The sequence below is a fragment of the Rutidosis leptorrhynchoides genome, chromosome 9, assembly GCF_046630445.1.
Source record: "Rutidosis leptorrhynchoides isolate AG116_Rl617_1_P2 chromosome 9, CSIRO_AGI_Rlap_v1, whole genome shotgun sequence".
NCBI lineage: Eukaryota > Viridiplantae > Streptophyta > Magnoliopsida > Asterales > Asteraceae > Rutidosis > Rutidosis leptorrhynchoides.
Genome location: NC_092341.1, coordinates 279,500,324 through 279,523,665, shown reverse-complemented (window position 1 = coordinate 279,523,665; position 23,342 = coordinate 279,500,324). Strand labels below are relative to the sequence as shown.

The 23,342-nt window shown below is 36.4% G+C and overlaps 1 protein-coding gene across 1 annotated transcript; it reads left to right on the top strand.

Annotated features, from left to right (window-relative positions):
• Positions 1-2,899: 2,899 nt before the first annotated feature.
• Positions 2,900-10,724, top strand: LOC139865604 (CBS domain-containing protein CBSX1, chloroplastic-like). Its single transcript, XM_071853673.1, has 8 exons — positions 2,900-3,211; positions 7,011-7,098; positions 7,196-7,260; positions 9,641-9,689; positions 9,775-9,827; positions 10,061-10,176; positions 10,296-10,353; positions 10,443-10,724. Exons 1-8 carry the CDS (start codon positions 2,990-2,992, stop codon positions 10,515-10,517), a joined length of 726 nt encoding a protein of 241 aa, XP_071709774.1. The 5' UTR covers positions 2,900-2,989; the 3' UTR covers positions 10,518-10,724.
• Positions 10,725-23,342: the final 12,618 nt, after the last annotated feature.

Below are 23,342 nucleotides of genomic sequence, written 5' to 3'. Positions count from 1 at the left end.
CCTTTTTGGAAACATACCGTTCATACGAACGGTAGCCGTTACGATTTTCAGACTTATGGCTGGAGCGTCCGTAGCCTCCGCTTCCTCCGTCGCCGCTTCCTTTGTACTTGTTACCTGCATTTTCTTTACCATTACCTTTGTCATCTTTATCGCTCGGTCCGTCGACCTGTGATCCTCAATGGCGGCGTCGGCAAACTCCTCGAAACGCACATAGTCCCTTACCATTTTTACCGCCTCAACATACGTTTTTGGCAACTTATGCCGCATAGTCATTACCAAAGATAAATGCCGAGTTTGACAGATCCCCATAATGTACGCGGAGATCTGCTACGACTCCGACAAATCAGGAATCTTCTAGCACACCGCCGTAAAGCGGGTAGTGAAATTCATTAGAGATTCGCGCGGCCTCATCTTAATGATGTGTGCATCCAAGTGAGTTAGTTCTGTGCGTTTAAAGTTCTGGAAACGTTGCACGAACTTGGTTCTGAGATCCGTAAAACTGGTTATGCTTAAGGCAGGTAATTTGGCGAACCACTCCCTCGCGACGGACTGGAGCTGTCCCGGTAACATGTGACACACCGTGGGATTATCCCAATACTGTGTCTTGATAGCGTGTTCAAACTGTTGCAAAAAGTCCTCCGGATCCGTGCTGCCGTCATACATCCCTAGCGTGAGGGGGTAGTGAGGACTGTGGGCAACGGATGAGTAGCTATTTCTCGGGTAAACTTTTTAGACGTCGCGGAAACCTTGAATGGCCGCTTTACTTTGTCTCCTCCCATCATAGCGTACCAGTTATTTAGCATGTTGTCTGCCACGCCGGGCTGCTCGACCTGAGCACTCATAGATTCCGGTGCGGCTAGAATCAAGTTCTCAATTAAGTCCTTGCGTGCCTCCTCCCTGGTTTTGCTGGAGCTCTTACAGGTTTCGATTACTGAGCGTATAGAGCTGCGGGGCGGAGCTTTCGACATGCTAGTTGGCTTCTCGCCGCCTTTGGTCATGAGCGAGGGCAGGAAAAATCCCCCCATTGGCTAGAAAGCGTATGGCTTCCTCACCGTTGATGGGCTGAAGTTGATTAACGAATTCTTCTGGTGTTTCCGTCTCCTCCGCGTCCCATTGGTCAGATTCGTCTTCATCGCCGTCAAACTGCAATCTGGTGCGTTTGAGTGGTTCGTTTGGAGTTTCATAGGTGCTATCGTCGTTAGGCTTCAAAGAAGCATACGGTTCTTTGCCAGCGTTGGTAGTTGGCGGTGGGTTGGAACCTTCTGTCATCTTGTACGAAAACGTTAATCAAATCTGTCCCATGGATGGCGCCAAATGATCAAGCCAAAATCGACTTGAGTGCAGTGATGTAAAGTGACTAACCTTCGGAAGGGGTTCCTCCGGTTGACGTGATGGGTATGAAGGGTGTTGTGGTGGTAGACTTTTGCCGAGCCTCCAATGTAAGCTTAAAAGAATGATCAATGTGGTAAGTGTATGTTGATTGTTGCTTAAAAGCTTGATTATGGTTAGTATTTATAGGCATAAGATTGACGGTTACCAATGATAACCACCATCAATCCACTAACCCACGATTACCACTCCTGGAATCCTCTAATCATGTCCACTACCTATTTCACGTTCTCCTAATTTATCAGACGGGCGATCAGCTGAGTGGACCAAGTCAACAGTATCATTAACGGTACGCTACGGGTGGCGTAGCGTAGTAATAATCGTGATTTGAAGCCAAGGTTGACTTCGCAATACTGTTACTCAAGTTAAAAGCTAAAGAAGCCAAGTGTCCAGCTAGGAGATACGCCATGCGTCTTGCGTGATGGTCATGGCGGGACATACGTCATTAAACACCGACGACCATTGTGAGTTTTATATTGGACGACTGTATTAGGAGATCAAAATTAAATTTTAGTGTTTCTTTATGATGAGATGTTATGATGAAGCAGCCCATCTCTAGTGGTCATGTGAGCTTCTATGTAACTGTTTTGGCATGAAGCCATAATCTTAATAAAATACTTGTCCAGCTTTAAAAAAAAAAAAAAAAAAAAAAAATGTTACGGAAATTAATAACAAAAATGAGGTTGTGATTATCAAAAGAAAGGGTAAAAACAAAAAAGCTCTAAAAATTTTGCTTGATGGTGTATGAAAAATTGAAAATGGTGTACATCTTCACTATAAATAATCACCATTTTTTCGAATTTACTTCTCTTCAGCAATTCAACGTAACATTAGTATTAGTTCATTTTTTTTTTTTTTAACTGACAGTTTTATTAGACTTCTAGCAAGAAATTAGAAGCAATAAAAGAAAAACTTACACAATTACATAGTTACATAGGTTTTATAAGTCAAGTGTTCCACGAAATATTATCTTTACATCTATTAGAGAACCATGAATATGAAAACATTTTAATAGAATCAAAGATATCCTCCTTATTTACCCTTTTATCCAAAAAAATGACATTGTTTCTAAATCGCCATAAAATCCAAACAACCGCTGCGCCAATAACTTGGAATATATTCTTCACTTGGGTCACAGCAATCCACTGATCCATCCATGATAACAAAGCAACCCAATTGAAATGTAATAATATAACCAACGAGGTTCTAGGTTGGATCTGAGTTGTAGTTGGCGCATGTTTGAATCCAGGAAATATTTTCTTAGGGATTCTGTTGTGGTGAATAAATGTGTATGCGTTAAACCACTCGGTTTAATCTGAAGCACAACGGGTACCCATTGTGGCGATGATGTCTGAAGAGTTTCCTTCTAACACGCGTGTAGGTGACAAACATTCGATGTCGAAATAGTCGTTAAAAAAATAATAAAATAAAATAAAATGTAATAATATAATTTTTAGAAAAATTCTATAAATATACACGGAATATAACAAAATTGTCCGGGAGAGGCTTCAACAGATATACATATATCTTTCTTCTTCTCCATCTCTCAAAACATCGGAACCATTAATTCATTCATAATTCCATAATAACTGTAATAATAATGGCCTCAATTATTCCATTTCTAGAAACCATCACATCTCTTTCCCAGTTCCGTTCCGCCACCGTCTACCACTGTCAACTGCCGTGTCTAATCTCATCTCCACCATCTCTTATCTCTTCATTAACATCTTCTTGCCTCTTACCTGTTTCTCGCATACCTACTCTCACCCACACCGCTGCTGCAGCACCACCGGGAGCTACCTTGAGGGCCAATTCCGTTCCGGTACATTTTTCTTATCTAATTTCATCTCAATTCGAGTTGTTCCTAGTTTTCAATTGTGTCATATGTGAAAAATTTATGAAGTGTGTTTTGAAGTTTGTAATGTTTCTGACTGAATTCGAAATTTCATTGAGGAATTTCATCGAACACTTCTTAGACAATAGGCATGGAAGAGGGTATATGTATATATGTATTATGTATATTATATAACATTATATAAAACGTTATATGTGTTTGATCGTCTCTTAATTGATTGATTAAACGCTTAATTGAATAATTCAGCACACTGATGAACCATTTGCCATTTGTGACATCATGACGAATGAGTTGGGATATTAAACACTTAAATATCATTTCATATTCGTATCTTTTAAATTATATTCAAAACATTTATCAAACAATTATATTCTTTTGTTTATTAATTTAAGAGGTTAATGCATTGAATTTACATCGTTCATAGAGTTGATCAACAATGATTATTAAACTTGTTATTGTTGTTCAAAACCAAGTTCAATCAGAATCTTTGAATCATTCAGAGTTTGAACCATTTTAGGGCTTTATCATTATGTTTTATCAAACACGGTGATAGTTAGTTACACTTAGTAGTTAAATTTAGTGTGACTTAAGCTTAGTATTAGACGTATACCGCTATTAGACTTGGTATATAATTAGCATTATGGTTTCTCTTATTACTTTGTACACCGTAAATAATTGACGGCTCTACTTATTGAGTCGACAGCAAGCGTCGCTTGAGTTATTGGCGACTTGACTGACTCTTAGAGCCTAAAGTAAGTTTCATTCAGAATTTAAAACCTATGGAAATTTGATTTTACCATTTTCAAGGCGTCTCAATTTTATTTTTAATTTTATTTAAATTTTTTAAAAAAATTTCCTACTTATTCTGGAAGTCCACTCAGAAGCAATCTCTCTATCCGTCGAATAGAGAGAGATGACTTTCTATACTTTTGAGAGTGTTTTTACTCTGGGTGGATAAATGACTTGTCTTTATTCTCGGATAGGGAAAAGATTGTCTACATGTCACCTCCCCCATACACGACTTATGTGGTATTGGGTTTTGTTGTTGTTGTAGTACCGTAAATAATTGAGTAATAAACGTTATGTTTACTAATTGATGATTCGAGACAAACATCTGTGGTTATACAGTATCATGGAAGTATTTAATAGCATCATTAGAAAGTTACGATCATCATCTGCTAATGCTTTTAGCTGTTTCAAGATAGGATGAGGATATATCGAATGTTATTGATTACGTGATCTATTCTACACATTAGTTTACCAAATGATTAATAGGCTAGCTGCTTGATTGTTATGCCACTAACCTCGATCATTTTAAGCTGTATTAGATTAGACAAACATAAAAATAGCTACTAATCTCAACTTAAGCCAGCAACAATATAGGAACCGGTGCAAAAGGTGTATGTCTTGTCCATGATTAAGGACAAGGATCATAGCAACTAAAGGTAGCATTACAGATTACAAGTGCCAATAAGAGAAATGAGTTAGTATTTAGAGCTTGACATTTAAAGAGTAATGCTTTTCATGTTTTGAAAAGAGTAAAGTACATGTAAATATATATAGAGTACAAATTGTTTATGCTTGACTAGTATTTCTTTATATACATAATTCCTAATAAAAAGGGTGGTTTTTGTAGACTTACATATAAAATAACTGTAGTACAAGAGTTTAGGCATTTAGCACAATTAAAGGGAGCTAATTTACTTTTCATAAAAATACTTCTTTTGAACATACAGAAAGAGGAAATACATTTTGAGAGGATTTAGACATGCATGTCACAAAATGTAAGTTCAAGAGATGTAATGAATACTTCGATAGTAAGAGAACCTCATATGTTTTCTAGATCGGTTTTGAGAGCAAAACACTAAATATAAAAGATGTAGATAAAATGAAAGGACTAATCATATAATTTGATGGAATTCATTTAAACAACAAGAAAAAGAAGCACAAGCACTCTACACACTCTTACATCTACCTTTAAGTTAGAGTACAAGTTAAAAGGTAAGAAAAGTGCTAGAAAAGAAGCTTGTAGTACAAGTCCATCAAGTATGAATCATACTACCAGTTAAAGGATATGCCACTTTTAAAAGCTAGGTGAGTACTGTGTTATTTACGTAAACTGAAATATATGCTAGTATGTATTTTATATGCTAAATGTTGCATTAGAGATGTATGTATGCATTTATGATCACATTTTTAAGAATGCATTTTTACATATATGTATGATGTATGGTTGATGTGTACCGATTGTAAATACGAAAGTTAAAGTATAACATGTGTTAGTGCAAGGCTTCACATTGTTCAGAGAATGGGATCCATATGTATAAGATTGGATCTAAATACAGAGAAATGGTTATGGCCCGGTTACCCATTAACAAAGAGATCTCAAAAATGTATGTTTATGTAAAGAGCATGTCATGACATCGTAAAATATTTTGATAGAAAAAAAAAAAAAAAAAAAAACATACATGCTCACCAAGCCCTTAGGCTTACAGGTTTATTGCATATATCTCAGGTTTAAATGCTTAAGAAAAAGTAAATCATAGCAGAGCCTAGTGACGAGACCGAAGATATGGATATAGTGTTATTTGTGTTCATGCTTATGTAGAAAATCTAATATTTTGAGAGATGATTATGTATAGAATCTAAAATATTTTTTAGAGATGATTGTGTATAGAAAATGTAAAATGAAATGGCTCTGTAAATTGAGAATAGAAATAGAGGTAGTAACGACCGGCATTACAAATGCATCATATAATTTACTTTTTTATATCACTAGTTCATGAAATGCAGATCAATGCAGATCAGTTAGAGATTGATAGGCGCATTTATAGCTTAATGTTAGCGCGTCATGAAAGATGGAACAACTTGATTTAAGTTGTATTGCATTGTTAGGATGATTAATTGAAGCACCAGGAGTCGCTCCATTTTTTCGCCGTTAAGCAATTTTAACGGTGGGGACGGTGGGATCCCCGACTCCCCGCCGGCGTTAAACCGGCGTTAAACCTCGCCTTCGGCTCCCACCGTTGCCGGTGTAACATTGTTTTCTTTCCTTTTTTTTCTTTTTTTTCTTTTCTTTTCTTTCTTCTTCTTCTTCTTTATTTTTTCCTTCCTTTCTTCTTTTTCTTTGAGTTTGCAGGTGCTGTGATTTTTTTTTTAGTTACAGAGAGAGGAGAAATGAAGAAAGATGAAGAACAAGAACATAGGATGAAAGAGGGTGTAAATTTTAGGGTTTTATGATATACAATTGGGTCATATTTTAGGATTATTAAATTGGGCCAGATTTTGGGCCAATGTATCATTTGGACTATTAAAAATGGCAAAAAAGGGCTGAATTTTTTTAGAAATTGGGACAATTTTTATAAAAAAAATCACAATGATACTTATTTCTATTTACATTATATTTTTTGTTAGTTAAATAAATTAAATAATAAATAAAAGTATAATAATAAATTAAATAATACTAAAAATTAAATAATAGACTTAACACTGAGATTTAACACTGAACGATTTTCCCTGTTTTGGCCTTAGTGTTAAATCCCAGTGTTAAGCTTAACACTCAGATTTAACACTGAACGACTCCTAGTGCTCTTAATTGCTGCATTTGTGAGATTGTTAGTGTACTTGTATCTTCAGTTAGTTTTGATTTTCAGTTCAGGGGATATCCTGTTCCATTGGTTTTGTAATGTGTTAAGTTGGATATATTAATATATGCTTACCCTTTTTTTTTTCTTCTTATTTTTAACAAGTTTCTTTCTTTTTCTAGCCTAGAAACGGGGTCTTGATTGTGGGTGATTTTATGACTACACGAGATGAATTACATGTGGTAAAGGCCACAACAACAGTAGACGAAGGTATTTCTCTAATTAAATATACACATTTATTTATTTATTTATTTATTGATCACTTCTGTTTATTCTGCTTTTTTAATTAATTTTACTATCGAAACAGCTCTGGAAGCTCTTGTTGCACACAGAATTACCGGTTTTCCAGTAATCGATGATGATTGGAAATTGGTAAGATTTTAGTTAATTTTAGCATCAAGTGGTTACTGAATAATTAGATATTAAGCTGAGTTATAGTATGAACTAAGTTATAACCTTATAGGTGTTTAGTGTTGACTGGATCATATACTTTAGTATCTATTAAATGATATGTTATGATAACTTGCCCAACGCACCCACACCAGCGGAAGCGAGGATATATTTGTTTGAGACAAACTTGCGAGAAATAAAAGAAAGCAAAATAAAGTAACTGATAACACGACGATTTAACGTGGTTCGGCAAAATCCTGCCTACGTCCACCCCAAGAGTTCACTTTATTCTTATAATATAAAAGAACCCGATACAAGAAAAAAGTACACTATGAGATAAACCCAAACCCAAGCCCCTTAGATTTTAGTATAAAATCTAAGTTTCCCGTACACTCTTTTACAATCCTTACAAGAATAAACTCTCGGCCTCACAAATAAACACACTCCGTTGATAAACCTATCAACTATGTTTTTCTTTCTCTTTGTGATCTTGTGATCCTCACTTGGATGGATTTCACCTTATGCATGATCACCTATTTATAGATGAAGACATACATGCATACACTTTACTTGGACAATTCTAGCCACTTGTTGCTTACCTTCTTTGACTTGTAGGAAAGCAAATCAAACTTTACCACATCAACAACCAACTTGACATGTGCAAAGAAAGAAGAGAATTTCAACCTTCTTTCTTTGAATTACAACTTGAACATGAATAAGCTAAAAAAGTCTTCAACCATGCAAAAGCCAATTTCATTTTGGCTACTAAATGATTTGTCAAATATTTGGACCATTGTCCAACAATCTCCACCTTGACAAACATTTATCTTCTTCGTCACTGAAAATACTAACACCTAGTACTTTCACCATTGGCCTCCTTATCACCGCTGCACACACCTTGAATCACCTCGGTCCTGAACCCCGATTCAAATAAACTGGCCAATAATCATGTGCAGCTAACCCTGTCAACTTACCTAGTTGACACCGAAGAGGAGTCTCGAATCACCTCTTCCACCACAGTAGGATTTTCCTTCTCACCGTCGTCTACCTTGATCAAACATGTCCCCACATGTTCCCGATCAATTTCCCGCGTGCACGCTTTCAAAACCTTCGAGACACGAGTACATTTTGTACTCGCCACCAGACGATATAAACTCTCATACTTCTCTCCTTTCATCAGGACCTTCACGCCACGTGTGATTTTCATAACTCCACCTATAGCCGAATAGGCGTATCCTTGAGAATCCACCTGGCTTAAGGATATTAGATTCTTGCACATCTTTGGTGCGTAAGCCACACCATCAAGCGTGTAAGCAGCTCTGTGAAACTATTATATTTTCACCATGCCAACACCCTCAACATCACATGTCGATCCACCACCTAAAGTCAACACCCCAGCCTTCTTTAATATTAGCTTATCAAAATAAGCTTTCTTGGAACATACATGCACCGTACAACCCGAATCTAAAATCCATTCATCTTGAGCAGAAGTAGAACTTTTGGAGATTGTGAGAACATCTCCCAAATTAACCGGTACATTAACTGCAACTGCAGCCAACGACTGCAGCCACTCATGACATTTGAAGCACTGGATACCCTTCACGCCGTCTCCTGATCTAGACCTATTGTTATCACTAGATCTCTTCTCGGCAAGCCTTCCCCTTCCATGACAAACCGTAGCAAACCCATGCTCAAAATAGTCACTGGATCTTCGTCTCCTATCTTGTGATAAGATTACCGGTACTACCTCCTCCATCTTTACATTAGCATTTCCGTAAAGAACAGTAGTGACCATAATATCATACAAACTGGGAAGAGAGGCAAGAAGAATAAGGGTCTTATCTTCTTCCTCTATATAAACCTCAACTTATTCAAGTTGATTAACCAGACCATTAAATACATCCATCACATCCATGTGTTCAATAATATAGCGATCGTCATCCGCCATCTCAAATGGCTCCACCTTAAATTGCATACCGCCGTTTCTCGCCATCTCCAAACAAAAACTATCCGAAACACCTGGAAGCTCTGATACCACTTGTTGCTTTCCTTCTTTGACTTGTAAGAAACAAAACCAAACTTTGCTACAATAACAACCAACTTGACATGTGATTAAAAAAGAAGAGAATTTTAACCTTCTTTCTTTAAGCATACTAAAGCCACATTTTTTGACTCCATACACATGCAAAAGACAATTTGTATTTGTCTACTAAATGTGAGTCACAAGTTGTTAGCTAGCAAATGTGGACTAATGTCCAACACGATATATTCGTATAATGAGCATGACTATGCATGAATACTTTAATAATATCTTATATAATTATATTCGTATGAATCATTCAGACATTTGTTCTTGCTGCAGGTTGGGCTGGTTTCAGATTATGACTTGTTAGCACTGGACTCTGTATCGGGCAAGCCATAACTAGAAAGACCAAATTATTATTATCTTATTAACTAATTTTTTATCTTTAAATATAATTTCATTATTTTCAATAGGTGCTACAAGATCTGATGCCAACGTGTTCCCTGAGGTTGATAGCACCTGGAAGGTAAGCTCTACAAATTATATTAACTATGATTTAATGATAATTTTGTTAAATTAGCGTTCTTTTCTTAAGCAAGAGATTGCTAGTTAATAAACATGTCTACTACAGTACTAATTTACTATATAATTAAAACGACAAAGTTTTCATTGAGTTGATTCACATATAACGAGTTCGCAGAAGTGAGAATATGTTTTAAAGAATATAAATTTCTTAAGAAATTCAAGCGTTAATTGCAGACATTCAACGAGGTACAAAAACTGCTAAGTAAAACCGATGGGAAGCTGGTTGGTGATGTAATGACGCCTGCACCGTTAGTAGTTCGTGAAAGTACTAATCTCGAAGATGCTGCCAGGTTTATTCAACTGTCCTTCATTAGTTTACTTAAATTTTCATAATCTATAAAACACAAATATCTTCATACTATCAAGGCTGATTTATAGAATAATTCTAATTCTAATCCTATGATGCCAGATTGTTACTTGAAACCAAATACCGACGCCTCCCTGTTGTAGATGGTGAAGGAAAGCTGGTAACATCCCTTTATATTTTTTTGTAATTTTTTTTTTCTTTCTAATATCATAATCATCAAAGGATAGTAAGTATTGGTGTTATATGAAGGTGGGGATTATTACAAGAGGGAATGTTGTAAGAGCCGCCCTACAAATAAAGAAGGCTAGTGAAAAGAAAATGTAGCGTTTGAACGAAATGGCTTGGCGATATGATCGAATGCAAGAAGCAAAGAAATTACTAGTAGTTACAAAATTTTGGTAATTCCTACATAAACTTATTCTTCAATGGTCCAACTTTTTAGTTCCTTTCATGTAACTATGTAAGTATATGATCTGTAGATTTGTTATATAATTATTCCAATGGAACAACAACAACAACAACAACAACAACAACAATACCCAATCCCACGAGTGTAGGGTATGGGGGAGGTGGAGTGTAGACAATCATTCCTCGAACCCTAGATTAGAGGGAAGTCACTACTCCACTCACGGGTATAGAACCCGCGACTAGATAAGATCGTCACACCCTCTACTCGAGAGCCAAGAGATTGCTTCCTAAAGGACCTCCGGCCAAGAAAAACTCATTAAAACGCTATAGTGCGGGCATACGTACCTGTAAGAGTTATGTGCGCGTGGGAAGATGCAACCATACAAAGTAGCCAAAAAGAAAACACATATAATAGTAATGCACAGCAGTATGACAGATAGCATGAATAATATAATGCGCAGTAATTATTCCAATGGAAAAAAACCTAAAACAGTTGCTCCTTCACTACTTGAACAAACTTATTAGAACAGATATAAACATATTTATGAACTGCTGAACTATGTTTAACATTAGAACATCATCTGATTTTGATAAGCATATGTGATCATGTAGTGTTTGAATGTAACGGTTGGGATGTTATCTAGTTGAGCTATTAACGAGCTATTCGAGCTTTATCTGGCCGAAGCTCGGGCAACGATAAAAGAAAATGGTACCTTTAGAACACTATCATGACAAATTATGTGAGGTCAACTAAAATTCAGGTAAAATTAGTGGTGCAAGACAATTTTCATGTGTGTACTCAACTTATCAACATCTGACATTCAGAAGTACAAAACCCTAGTTGCTATAATATTAAAGTGAGACCATGTTGTTCTAAGTTGGATGTGTCATTAGACACTATTAAAATTTCATCAAACATGGTGGGGGACTACGTCCTACAATCCCACATGGTCATGTACCTTTCAGAGTTTAAAAAGGTACGAGTGACGAATCTAAGATCAAAATTAAAAGAGTCTCATTTTTTTTTACAAAGTATCATTCATATTTATTGGTTATCTATAGTTTCTATTAAAATTCTATAATGATGATGTCATTATTAGGCTAATTCTTTTGTTAAAAAAAAATTAAAAAAAAAAGAAAAAATTTAGGTCACTTATGATGTCATTAATCTTAAGTATTTTATTATTGAAAAATATTGTACTTATACTAACTAATTATTTAATCTTAAGGTTATGTTTTTATTCTGATTCATCTTTCATTCTTTCCTAATTAAAGATATGTAATATATTATACGGAGTGTATATATATATATTAGATATAAATAAATAAAGCCCAAGGATTTCTTGGTGTGTGAGGCGTAAAAGATGAGCAGAAACAAAAGGTCAAGTTTTAGTATTTGTTTTCGTTCGATAAAGATAAGATATACCGAGTATTTGTTTTTGTACCAAAAAAAAAGTATTGTAGTAAGTTTTACTTCGATTTTCAAAGTTACAAACAATAGTGGATATTGTTTTCGGGTTATATACGGACTAGCATCCGATTGGTGTTGTAGTTCATTTATTCTGACCAAGTTAAGTAAAACAATATGTTTGTAAAAACAACGACAAGTTTCTTAGTTGGAATCCGTGGTTCCACGGGTCATTAAACTAAATGACTTTAACATTTACATTACATTGAATTGTTTCGTTTAAACAAACCCGTGATACCACGAGTCATTTCACTAGTTTGCAATATATGGGGACCTGAGTATAAATTTAGTGGTGGCCTATACAAATTAAAGACTACTTTATATTATTATTTTTTTCCAAATTAGTGGTGTCACGGGACATTAGTTATATGTTAGATTCAGATTTGGCACGCAGACACTTCTCACCAACAATTCTATACTCCATATAGAATGATAAAATTTCATTCACTATATGATACAATTTTGCAAATAGTTGAAGAAGGGTATGAATTCGATTTATGAAATTGGTAAATTTTATTGTATGTGTACATGGTTTCCTTATAGGTACACACATATACTTGTGTCCTATTGAACATATTTTCATGTTTTCCATTTCAAGTGTTAATTTCTTATTCTAATCCATCAATAAAGATGATATTTTTATAGATGAAAAATAAAGTTCCAGAAAAATTTTAAAACATTCTGCTCAGTTTTTTTTAACGGCTATATCGACATCAAATGCTCTCATTTGTCACTTACACACGCGTTAGGTAGAAACCCAATTAGCGACGATGTTGGCAGTACTATCGAAGGTTGGGAAAACTCCACCAGAGAACTTCCTAAATCGCATTGATGTTGTCAGTACCATCAAAGGTTGAAAACTCTCTGCTTGGAGTGAGAATCGAACCTGAGTTGGCGGTACCCCAAATTGGATCTTACCCAATACCACTCAAGCCATATTTCGGTGGTATTCTGGTCAGTTAAAGTGGCCAGTTTAACTCAACGGAGGGAGTATATATTTACGGGTAACGTATACTTGTATATTGAGTCAACAGCAAGCGTCGATTTATTGGCGACTTGACTGACTCTTAGAGCCTAAATTAAATTTCAGGCAGGATTTAAAACCCACGGAAATTTGATTTTACCATTTTCATGGCGTCTTAATTTTATTTTATTTTTTAAAAAACTTTTTCCTACTTATTGGCCGGAGGTCCACTCGGAAGCAATCTCTCTATCCGTCGAATAGAGAGAGGGATGATTTTCTCTACTTTTGAGAGTGTTTTCACTCTAGGTGGAGAAATGACTTGACTTTATTTTCGGATAGGGGAAGGATTGTCTACATCTCACATTCCCACATACACCACTTATGTGGTATTGAGTGTTGTTGTTGTTGTTGTTGTATACTTGTATAAATGTGCTACTTATCATCAGTATTTTGTACCAATCGTAGTTTATTTTGTACCAACCTCTTATCTATTACGAGTACTTTTTACATGCTAACAAAAAGAAAATATCGAAGCAAATGAAGATATTTTTTGTATATCCCCATGAAAGTCAAAATAATCAAACGGGGACTTGGATGTTTCCCAAAAGATTCAAAACTAACTAATATTGGATGGTTGCTTTTGCTTATTCTGATAATGTTTGTAAATATTTTTCTTTCCTCTTTCGTGTTACATTTGCTTTTGATTTTATTATCTTTTAGGAAAATAATATAAAATTCAGTGTGTTTAGAATAGATTCTTTCTTTTCACATATAAACAAGTTACGTGATAAGTTGATTATTCTACATTAAAGGTATGTTGACAAATCCTTTATAAATTCATAAAAGTAAAAAACGTGTCCCAAGATTCTACATTTGCATTACTAGTTTTGAATAGTGTTTCGTGTTAAATATGGGTCAAAATGATAATAGAAGCTTATTGTTAAACCATAATGGTGCGTTACATTATCTTTTAATTAAATGATTCAACGTTGAATGTTGAATCGTTCAGCATTTAGTGCATTTGTTTCTGACATATGAATATATGAATGATAATAGATGCTGAATTGTTCAGCAATCTGTGTTAAATCATTCAAAGTTGAAAAACTCTCTTGACCATTTAACACATCTGTTTCCTTTTATACCCGATCAAGCATATTTCCACCGAATGCTAGAGATACGCTTGAGTACAATAGAGTAGGGTTTGTTATGTACATCGGCTTTAACCTCCGGTCCGGTTACCGTGATAACCCCTAGTCGAGATGATGATTTCGGGAGGGTGGTTATGACTGTTTTAGGGGAAAACCCTACATTTGTGTAGGTAAAACCCTAGAGGGGAGAGGAGAGTGTTTTAGCTTCCAGGATGTGTCTAGGGTAGAAGTCCTGCCCTTTATTTATAGAGGCAATATTAGAGTTTTAAGGGAAAAGGCCAAATGGGCCTCTAACAGACCAGGCTCAAGGACAAGCCCAAATAGTAGCCCGATGCGCTATGCGGATCATCAAGTCCCCCAAGTTCGGTATGATATATAGCAAATGTATCATATCGAAGTTATTGTATATGCCACCGCATGTAACTTGAACGAACTGTCGCATTTAATAAAGTTGCAATAAGCATTTGACGCGCATCTTGTGCGCCAAGTAATGATGTGTAATGAGCATCTATTGCGCCAAGTGACGCCGTGATCATGACAGCTCCAATGTCGAACACCTATACTTATGAATGATATACTTTAGGTGTGATTTTGACAATTATGTCTATGCGGGACAATTACGAAACATAAACCCCATATAATAATGTCGTAAAAGTATACTAATAGTATATTAGTATATCGTTACTCCCCCAGTTCAATATAACTAAAGTATTTAGTTGTGTTGAACTATGATAATGACCATGAGCATTTCGCGATCATGGATTTACAAAGTACTGCCATGCGTCCATGGTCTTACGCATAACGGTCAAGGGCATTTCGCGACCAAGGACTTATGAAAATATGCCATGAGCGCCTACGCGACCATGGTCTTAGTGAAGATATGCCATGGGCGCGCTTACGCGACCATGGACTTAGTAAAGAGTGGTCCATAGCACAAAGTCATGGTCTACTCATAAAACGTTTTATAGTAAAGTAAGGCTTTCCTGAAGCAAACATTGTTCGGAATTTCCGTTTGCGTTCAAGACATCTTGCTAGGGACTTTGAGTTCCGAATCTCAAGGCCACGTCGAGGCTTCTCCAGCTATTCGCATAGGAGCCTTCTTGATTCAACAATGCGATAAATCGGAGATCGATGTTGCATTCAAGGCATCTCTGACTTGCAAGCTCCGTACTCAGTCATTTTGAGGCATCCCAACCAAAAGGTGAGGGGTATTTAATTGTGCGGGCAATTCAATGCCGTAATTTGCGTATACTTGCGTATATTTACGCAGGCAAACTAATGCCTTTTTTATTTATGATAGTATTTTTATGCGCGCGTCGTTATTCCGCATTTAGTGTTTTATTCTGGCATATGCTCGAGAAAAGAAACAACTTAGTTCCTTAATTTTTGCAAAATATCAAATTAATAGGCCAGCTTTCATTATTTGCACAATAACGTAGAATAAATGTTATGTTGCATGACGGGAGCGACCCCTCTATGTCTAACATAATCTTTTTATTCTTGCGGCAACAATCCAATGTTGTCCGCAGAGAGCAAGCCAATGCTCTAAATATTATACTCTTGACTTTTATAATTTTCTTATAAGTGTTTACACGTATTGACAATCCAATGTCGAATCCGTCTATATAAGCAATCCAATGCTTATCTCAAGAGTCTTCCGGCCAATTCAATGCCCGTGATATTGACAAGTAACTAAACTTGTACTTTATAGTCATGACTTTGCAGATGTCCGTCCTGCGCGGCGTACTAGCGTTTGAAACAAACTAATGTTTTACTACTGTCACCATTATTTATAGTTTTAGTAACCAAACTAAACTATGCCACTTGAGATTCGGAGCGTTCCCTGTGCAGCGGTGCGTGTAATCAACATATTTAATGTTCATAATGTTTTGGACGCACTAAATAAGAAATACTGCAGAGGGTGGATCAGTTCCCTCGATAAGTGTGTCTTCTTTACGGGCTTAACCGTAAAAATAATATATGTGATGTGTTTGCGGGTCTATCCTACCTGTTTAAAGGATTTTCGGCATGTGACCACTTCTCATTGAAAGGAAAATAATCCTTTCTAATAGTTATGCTCATATCATAGTAGCCCCCATTTCAATAGTACTAAAGTACTTAGTGGTGTTGAAATCTAGAATGAAACTTAAACCACTTTTAGAAGGGCAGTGCAAAAGCACATATGCAACCATGAGCAAAGAAAGTGATCTCATAGACTTACGCAATGCTGCCATGAGATTATAATAATTGTCAATGGTCTTACGTGTTGCAGCCATGTATTTAATGAATTTGGCGCGCTTACACAACCATGGTCTTTAAATTATTGTCCATGGGCTTACGCGTTGCAGCCATGGAGTTAATAAATATGCCATGGACGCGCTTACGCAGCCATGGTCTTTAATCTATTAATTATATCTAGAACAATTATCAAATATTTTATTATTTTATTTATTTATTTATTTATTGATAAGGTTAAAACATTGATTTTTACATTATGCATAGAGTTCATTCGAAAAGATTATCATAAAGGTCATTGTCGTTAAAAATCAAGTTAAATCAGAACGTTTTATTAATCACTCAACGCTTAATCATTTTGTTTTATTAAACGCACCCTAACTTACACTATAATTTTTGATAGTTATCTTCTATAGATCGAAAGTTTATAACTGTTAATTAATTTAATTCATATTAGATGGAGATAAAGTTTATAACTGTTAATTATTAATTTAATTCATATGAGTAAAAAATACATGATAAATAATTATATGAATTATATTTATGTAATCTATCATCTTATAAGTTACAAGCTTAACCTTATATTAAAGGGTGATGATATTTACAATTAAACTTTTGATAAATCCAATCAACTAATGCATCATTATTTGTACAGTACAAACTGTTATTGCATAGACTTAATTAGTGGATTTATCAAAATTTTATATCATCATCCTTAGACCATCTTTAATGGTGATAGGCGTGTTGGCGTGTTGTGTTGGAGTGCGAAGCGAGTTAAACAAGGATGTGAATAGGGGTCAAGTTGAAGAAAAAAAACTGGTTTGGTTTTTGCCTTGAAGGCGCATCGCGGCCCGTTCTGGGCTCGGCGCGGCTAGTGCCTGGCGAGGAAGTTTCCAAAAACGTGATTTCTTGTTCCCAAAGCTATTTCCTTGTTGAGTTTTGCCTATTTAAGCATCTTATTGTAACCTTAACATGTGTGCACGAAAATTATAGTGAAGAACCTCTGGTTTGCGCTCGTGGAGTAAACCCTTCTCTGTGTTTTGGAGTTGGGATATAACCACGTTAAATCTCGTGTCGTTTACATTTATCATTATGCTTTATTTTATCGTTTATCGTTCGTGGGTTTGGTGATTGGTTTAAATCAACGGTCTTGTTTGGGTCCATAATTCCTAACAAGTGGTATCAGAGCTCATGGTTTCAAGTGGGAGCGATGGTGATTTAAAAGCATGGTGAACGAACGACGGGTTTTGTGCAACATGTATTGAGATCAAAGGATTTAGTTACAAGATCGCGAAGAACTCATGAGTATGTCTATGTACTCATGAGATAATCTATTAAAATTGGTCTATGATTATAATAGATTATTGTGGTGATTCGCGGTGATAACGGAGTCGGTGGTCAGATCGATAGTTTTTTTGTTGAGAAAGAGATTTTTCAAAAATTCGGAATTCTGGTGCAGCTGTGGTAGAAAATTCGTAGCGGTTTCGTTAACCGTTGGATCTCTATGATATTTTACAGGTAGGTTGAAGACTCATAGATCTGGTCGTGTATCAAATTTGAATGTGATCAGACTGTTGGATTGAGAGATACAATTTTTCGAAGTTGCAGTAACTCTGTTTAGGGTTTAATTGCAGAGCTGTGGTCGAAAATTCATAGAGGGTTCGTTAACCGTCGGATCGTCTTGAAACTTTTTCTGTAGGTGGTAGATATGTAATCTAAAACATATCCAAATTTCATAGCGATCAGACGTTCAATTTGGATTTATATATTTTCGAATTTTGCAGCCGCCAGGAAAAACCCTTTTGGGGTTTGTTTGCGCAACTGTGCGAGAAAATTAATTTTGGGTTCGTCTACCGTTGGATCGACTTGATTTTGGGGCTAGTGATTCTACACACATAGGTCTAGTAGTAGTAAAAATTCGAGGTTGATCGGACCGTTGGATTTTCAGATATGATTTTTCGAATTTGGGCAGTTTCAGGGTTGAACTTTTTTAGGTTTGATGACGCGAGTGCGAGACGGCTTTTTGTCTCATGAAACTTAGAGCGATACGACCTGTGACTTTCGGCTATGTGGGTTTGTTATGGGAGCTCAGGAGGTTGTTTTTATCTCGAGTTAGAGTAGTTGGATAACGAACAAGATGCATCGAGTCGAAGTTGACAGTGGGAGTTATCGGTGAAAGTTGGTGCTTGCGTGTTATGAAACTGAGTGACCAAGCGTATGGTCGAATATTCCAAGATGATTGGGATATTATGGAACTTGATCTTTCTTTGATCGTTGAGGGTGTCGGGAACTCGGTTGAGTTTAGTAATCGACAGAAGTTATCGAGCTAGTGGGAGTTAGTCAACTAGTAGAGTGGTGGAGAAAATTATGCGACGTTGTTCTCCAAAGTTCTCAAGATTAGTGTGATGATTCCGAGTAACACTAGGGCTTCGAGTACTTGTTTTACTCTCCGGTGGCAAAGAAATTTTCGACTGACTGGTGGTACGAACCAAGTTTATTCTCGAGTAGCCGCGGTTTTATTTCTTACTCGTACAGTGGGAGCGTGCTTGGGATGAGAAGATGAGTTTGTGAAATTCATAGCTATGAGGAAGTCAGTGTACCAACAAGAAAGCGAAAAGTTGAAAAGTTAGTAGATTTCGAGGTTGTGAATGTGTTCTCACTAGAGCCTTGATGAAGAGTCTATGAGGGCATCTGTTGAATTTTCTGATTGCTGGAAAGGAAAATCATAGATAGACGGTAAAATCCTGTACGAGGGTGATCATTGACATGTGTGTTCGGGATTGAACATGTCTAGAGTGATTGGTGAGGCGGTGTAGTCTCAAGAAGAATCCTATAACTAAAGAGTCGCATACTTCAGTTGGTCTTCTAGTGTAAGAAGATGATCTTCGTGTTAGAAGATGGTGGCAATAGAAACCAAGAAGTCTCAAGCTAGTAACTAAGAGATTGAATTATCGTTCAACGGTATTTTTGGTGTCGAAAGACTTCACTTGCTCGTAGGATAATGAGTGAAGTGCAGCGTGATTCGGGTGTCTCATCCGACGGTATCAAAAGGAGTTGGTAATCGGCTAATATGAAGTTATTGTGGGTTTTTTAACATAGTTATTGGGTTGTTGAAGATTGGATGTTGTTTATCGTCTCTTCGAGTGGGAGATTGTTGGAGTGCGAAGCGAGTTAAACAAGGATGTGAACAGGGGTCAAGTTGAAGAAAAAAACTGTTTTGGTTTTTGACTTGGAGGCGCGGCGCGGCCGGTTCTAGGCGCGGCGCGGCTAGTGCCTGACGAGGAAGTTTCTAAAAACGTGTTTTCTTATTCCCAAAGCTATTTCCTTGTTGAGTTTTGCATATTTAAGCATTTTATTGTAACCCTAACATGTGTGCACAAAAATTATAGTGAAGAACTTCTGGTTTGCGCCCGTGGAGTAAACCATTCTCCGTGTTTTGGAGTTGGGATATAACTACGTTAAATCTCGTGTCGTTTACATTTATCGTTATGCTTTATTTTATCGTTTATCGTTCGTGGGTTTGGTGATTGGTTTAAATCACCGGTCTTGTTTGGGTCCATAATTCCTAACATGTTGATGAGTAGGGGCGGAGTGTTTGATGAACGTGCTAGTAAACTGGTAAATAATTGGTGGCGTGTTGAGTGACGTGTTGATGGGTAACGTTGGAATATTTTTAATTTCTTTTTCATTTTTCTTTTGTATAATATGGTTTTAGTTTTTGTTTTTGTTTTGTTAAATTAATTATATTATTATTTCTTAATTAATTAATTTAATAAAACACATTAAAATTAAATTTAATATGACGATTACATTAATAAATGGTCCTAAAAAATTATGAAGAGGAAACGTAGGATCATCAAAGAAATAGTCTTTCCATAGACGTTCTGTCGCACCTTCGCGATCCCTATGAAGATACATTCGGGGTGCTCGTGGAGGTCTCTGACTTGAGCCTTCATTAGCTTCTCGGTCTAGCTCTTCGGCGTACAAATGCATAACATTTAACAAAAACTCATCGTCTGATTAATCATCGGCAATAGCTAAATAAGCATCCATTCAGAGTAATGTTTTGTTAAAAATTGGAAGAGTTTATAAAAAGAGAGAAATGAAAGTTAAGTTTGAAATTGTGTTTGATTATTTTGTTGTATTTATAGATGAATAAAGCTACTATTAATTTATTTATTTGTTAAATTTTTGAACGTTCAACATCATATATCCATATATCCGTTGCATCTTTTCACAAATCACAAGCCACCACGTCGACGAAACCAACCCTGCACGCCTTCATCTTCTCCGTGCCTAGTTTCAGCACGTCGTCGCCTCATACCACTGGCATACCGCGTTAGCAGCGTGCTTCTGGCTTGTTGGCCGCACATTGGGTGTATGTCGGGCGCGTTAAAGATGGTCTTAGACTATTTTTAACCATGATAGGGACAAGTGGCGTGTTGAGGGGTGGGCTGCTTGATAGGTGTTCTGGTAAACTGGAAAATAATGGGCTGATGTGTTGAGTGGAGCGTTGATTGATGCGTTAAAATATGATTGAATGTTAGGTGAAATTGTGGATAAAAATAAACAAATTCTACCAATCAAAATTCAACACACTATTTTTCATTCCCGTGCTCCAAGCGCACATGCCACACAAATGTGGATGAGTATGCCACTCTTATACAAATGTGGGAGACGTGTTGGATTTAAATTGGTTGAGCACATCACCGTTAATCAAGGCCTTAAAGGCTAGTTATTATAACTTATTTCTCTACAACTTATTATGTTCATAAATAAATTTCAAAAATTTTGTTATCGAAACACTAATACTAGTTTAAATTACTCTAGATAGTTCCTTTAATACTGATCAGCAATAAGTAGGGGTGTCTCTCTCTGCGTTCACACTAGATCGTACAGGAATTCTCAATTTTAACTCCGGCGGGATCAAACGCCGGAGACCATCAATCATCATCTTCAACACCACCTTTCATCAACAATCCCCCATCTCCATCATCAAGCAATCATCACCTCCATCAAACGATAAACCAAACCCTATTAGATCCGAATTTCTTGGGCGGTTTTTTCATCAGGTGCTGTTTCCTCTGATTTTTTTCCGGTGATCTTCGGCGGGTCCAGACGCCAATTCACCTATGGGTCGTAAATCGCGTAAATCGCGTAATATTCCTTTGAATAATGGATGGTTTCTCAAAACAAAAGTGAACGGGAGTACTCCTTCGGATGAAGATACTCATTCGTTCTTTGTGACGAATTTTCCAGAATCGGCTGATAACAATCTTCTTCGCAAAACGTTTGACTCGTATGGGTATTTAACGAATGTATACATCGCAAGGAAGAGAGCCAAAACGGGTAAGCGATTTGGTTTTGTCAGGTTCAGGGGGGTTAAGAATGTTTTGGAGATGGAAAACCGAATGGCGAATATATGGATTGGCAACTATCACTTATTTGTAGAATATTCGAAGATTGTTAAACCAACTCATGATTCGTCGAAGGATAATCGTGTACCTGGACAGAAGAAATCGTCTGCTACAGCTCCTGTTTACGTTCCTAAACCTCAACAGCGTATTACGACCTCCAAAGAAAGCAATATAGGAGTGGACAAGTCTGAGAATTCGGTCCAGAAACATACCGGTAGCGACGGGTCATATGCTTCTGCTGTTAAAGGGGATAAGCAGGCGACTACATGCTCTCTCAATATTGATGATATCATTCGTGTTTCAGATAATGATCACATTGTCATGGGAAAGGTTAAAGATATTGGTACGCTTTTTACCATTTACCAACAATGTATTGTGGAAGGTTTTTCCGAATTCAAGATACAATACATTGGAGGTTTATGGGTGTGGTTTCTTTTTGATTCTATTAATGCTTGTGCACGTTTTAAAGCTAGTCCAAACATGTTATCGTTGTTTGCTTGTTTGAAAGAGCCCTCTGATATGTTTGTAGTTGATGAACGAATAGTGTGGATTGAGATTAATGGTTTACCTACGTGTGCGTGGGGTACTAATGCTGGTAAAAAAGTGGCTTCTCTTTTCGGCAAGTTCTTATTCTTCGAGTCGAATTGCAAGTTACCTTTGTCTACTTGTCGTGTTTGTATTGCAACGTATGACAAACATCCGATCTCGTCGGTTCGTAATGTTGAAATAGACAAATCTAATGTGGAAGTTGTTGTTCAAGAGGTTGGCACTTGGTTATTTGATATCGATTCGACAATTAAAGTGGAAAAGAGTGATGACGATATTATGGACAATGAAGATGCAGGTAGTTTTGTTTCCGGGTACCAAACTTCCGATGACTCACAAACATGTTCTGATCATTTAAAGGAATTCGAAGGTATTAAGCTAGATGATTCTGTGTCATGTTCGAATATGAAAAGGACAAGTAGTGTTAATGTTTCTTCCAAGGAACAAGTGAATATTAAATTGAATGTTCATGCCCAGAATGATGAGCATTTTAATTCTAAAATGCATGTTTCGGGTCAGAGTGTTGATAATGATAATTCTATATCAACTAAACCTCTTTTCGATAATGTTGTGGGTAACAGTGGAGGTAGTACTAGTTTATCTCATGCTCCTGGTTTCTCCATGAACAAGGACGTTGAGAACCAAGGTTTAACTTCTTCTTTTAGTTGTTACACTCCTTTTACGATTTTTAATCATGATTCTATCCCGTCCCAAAGTTTGGATTTGAGTGAAGATATTTTTGGAATTGGAGATTTGTTGGGGTATCATCCTAAAGGTCTTTGTAAGTTGTCGAATAGTAATATCGATAATGTTGTTTTTAGATGAAGATTTTATCGGTAAATTCTTGTGGATCGTTGTTCTTCGATAAAAGAAAATGGATTAAAGATTTGTGTGTTACGTTGAATATTGATTTTTTAGGTATTCAAGAATCTAAGTTGTCTCGTTTTAATATGAATCGTCTTA

Coding starts and splice junctions, on each gene's coding strand:
- LOC139865604 (XM_071853673.1), top strand. CDS start 2,990: ATGGCCTCAATTATTCCATTTCTAGAAACCATCACATCTCTTTCCCAG. Junction 9,828..10,060: donor AGGTTGATAGCACCTGGAAG/GTAAGCTCTACA, acceptor CGTTAATTGCAG/ACATTCAACGAGGTACAAAA. Junction 10,354..10,442: donor TAGATGGTGAAGGAAAGCTG/GTAACATCCCTT, acceptor TGTTATATGAAG/GTGGGGATTATTACAAGAGG.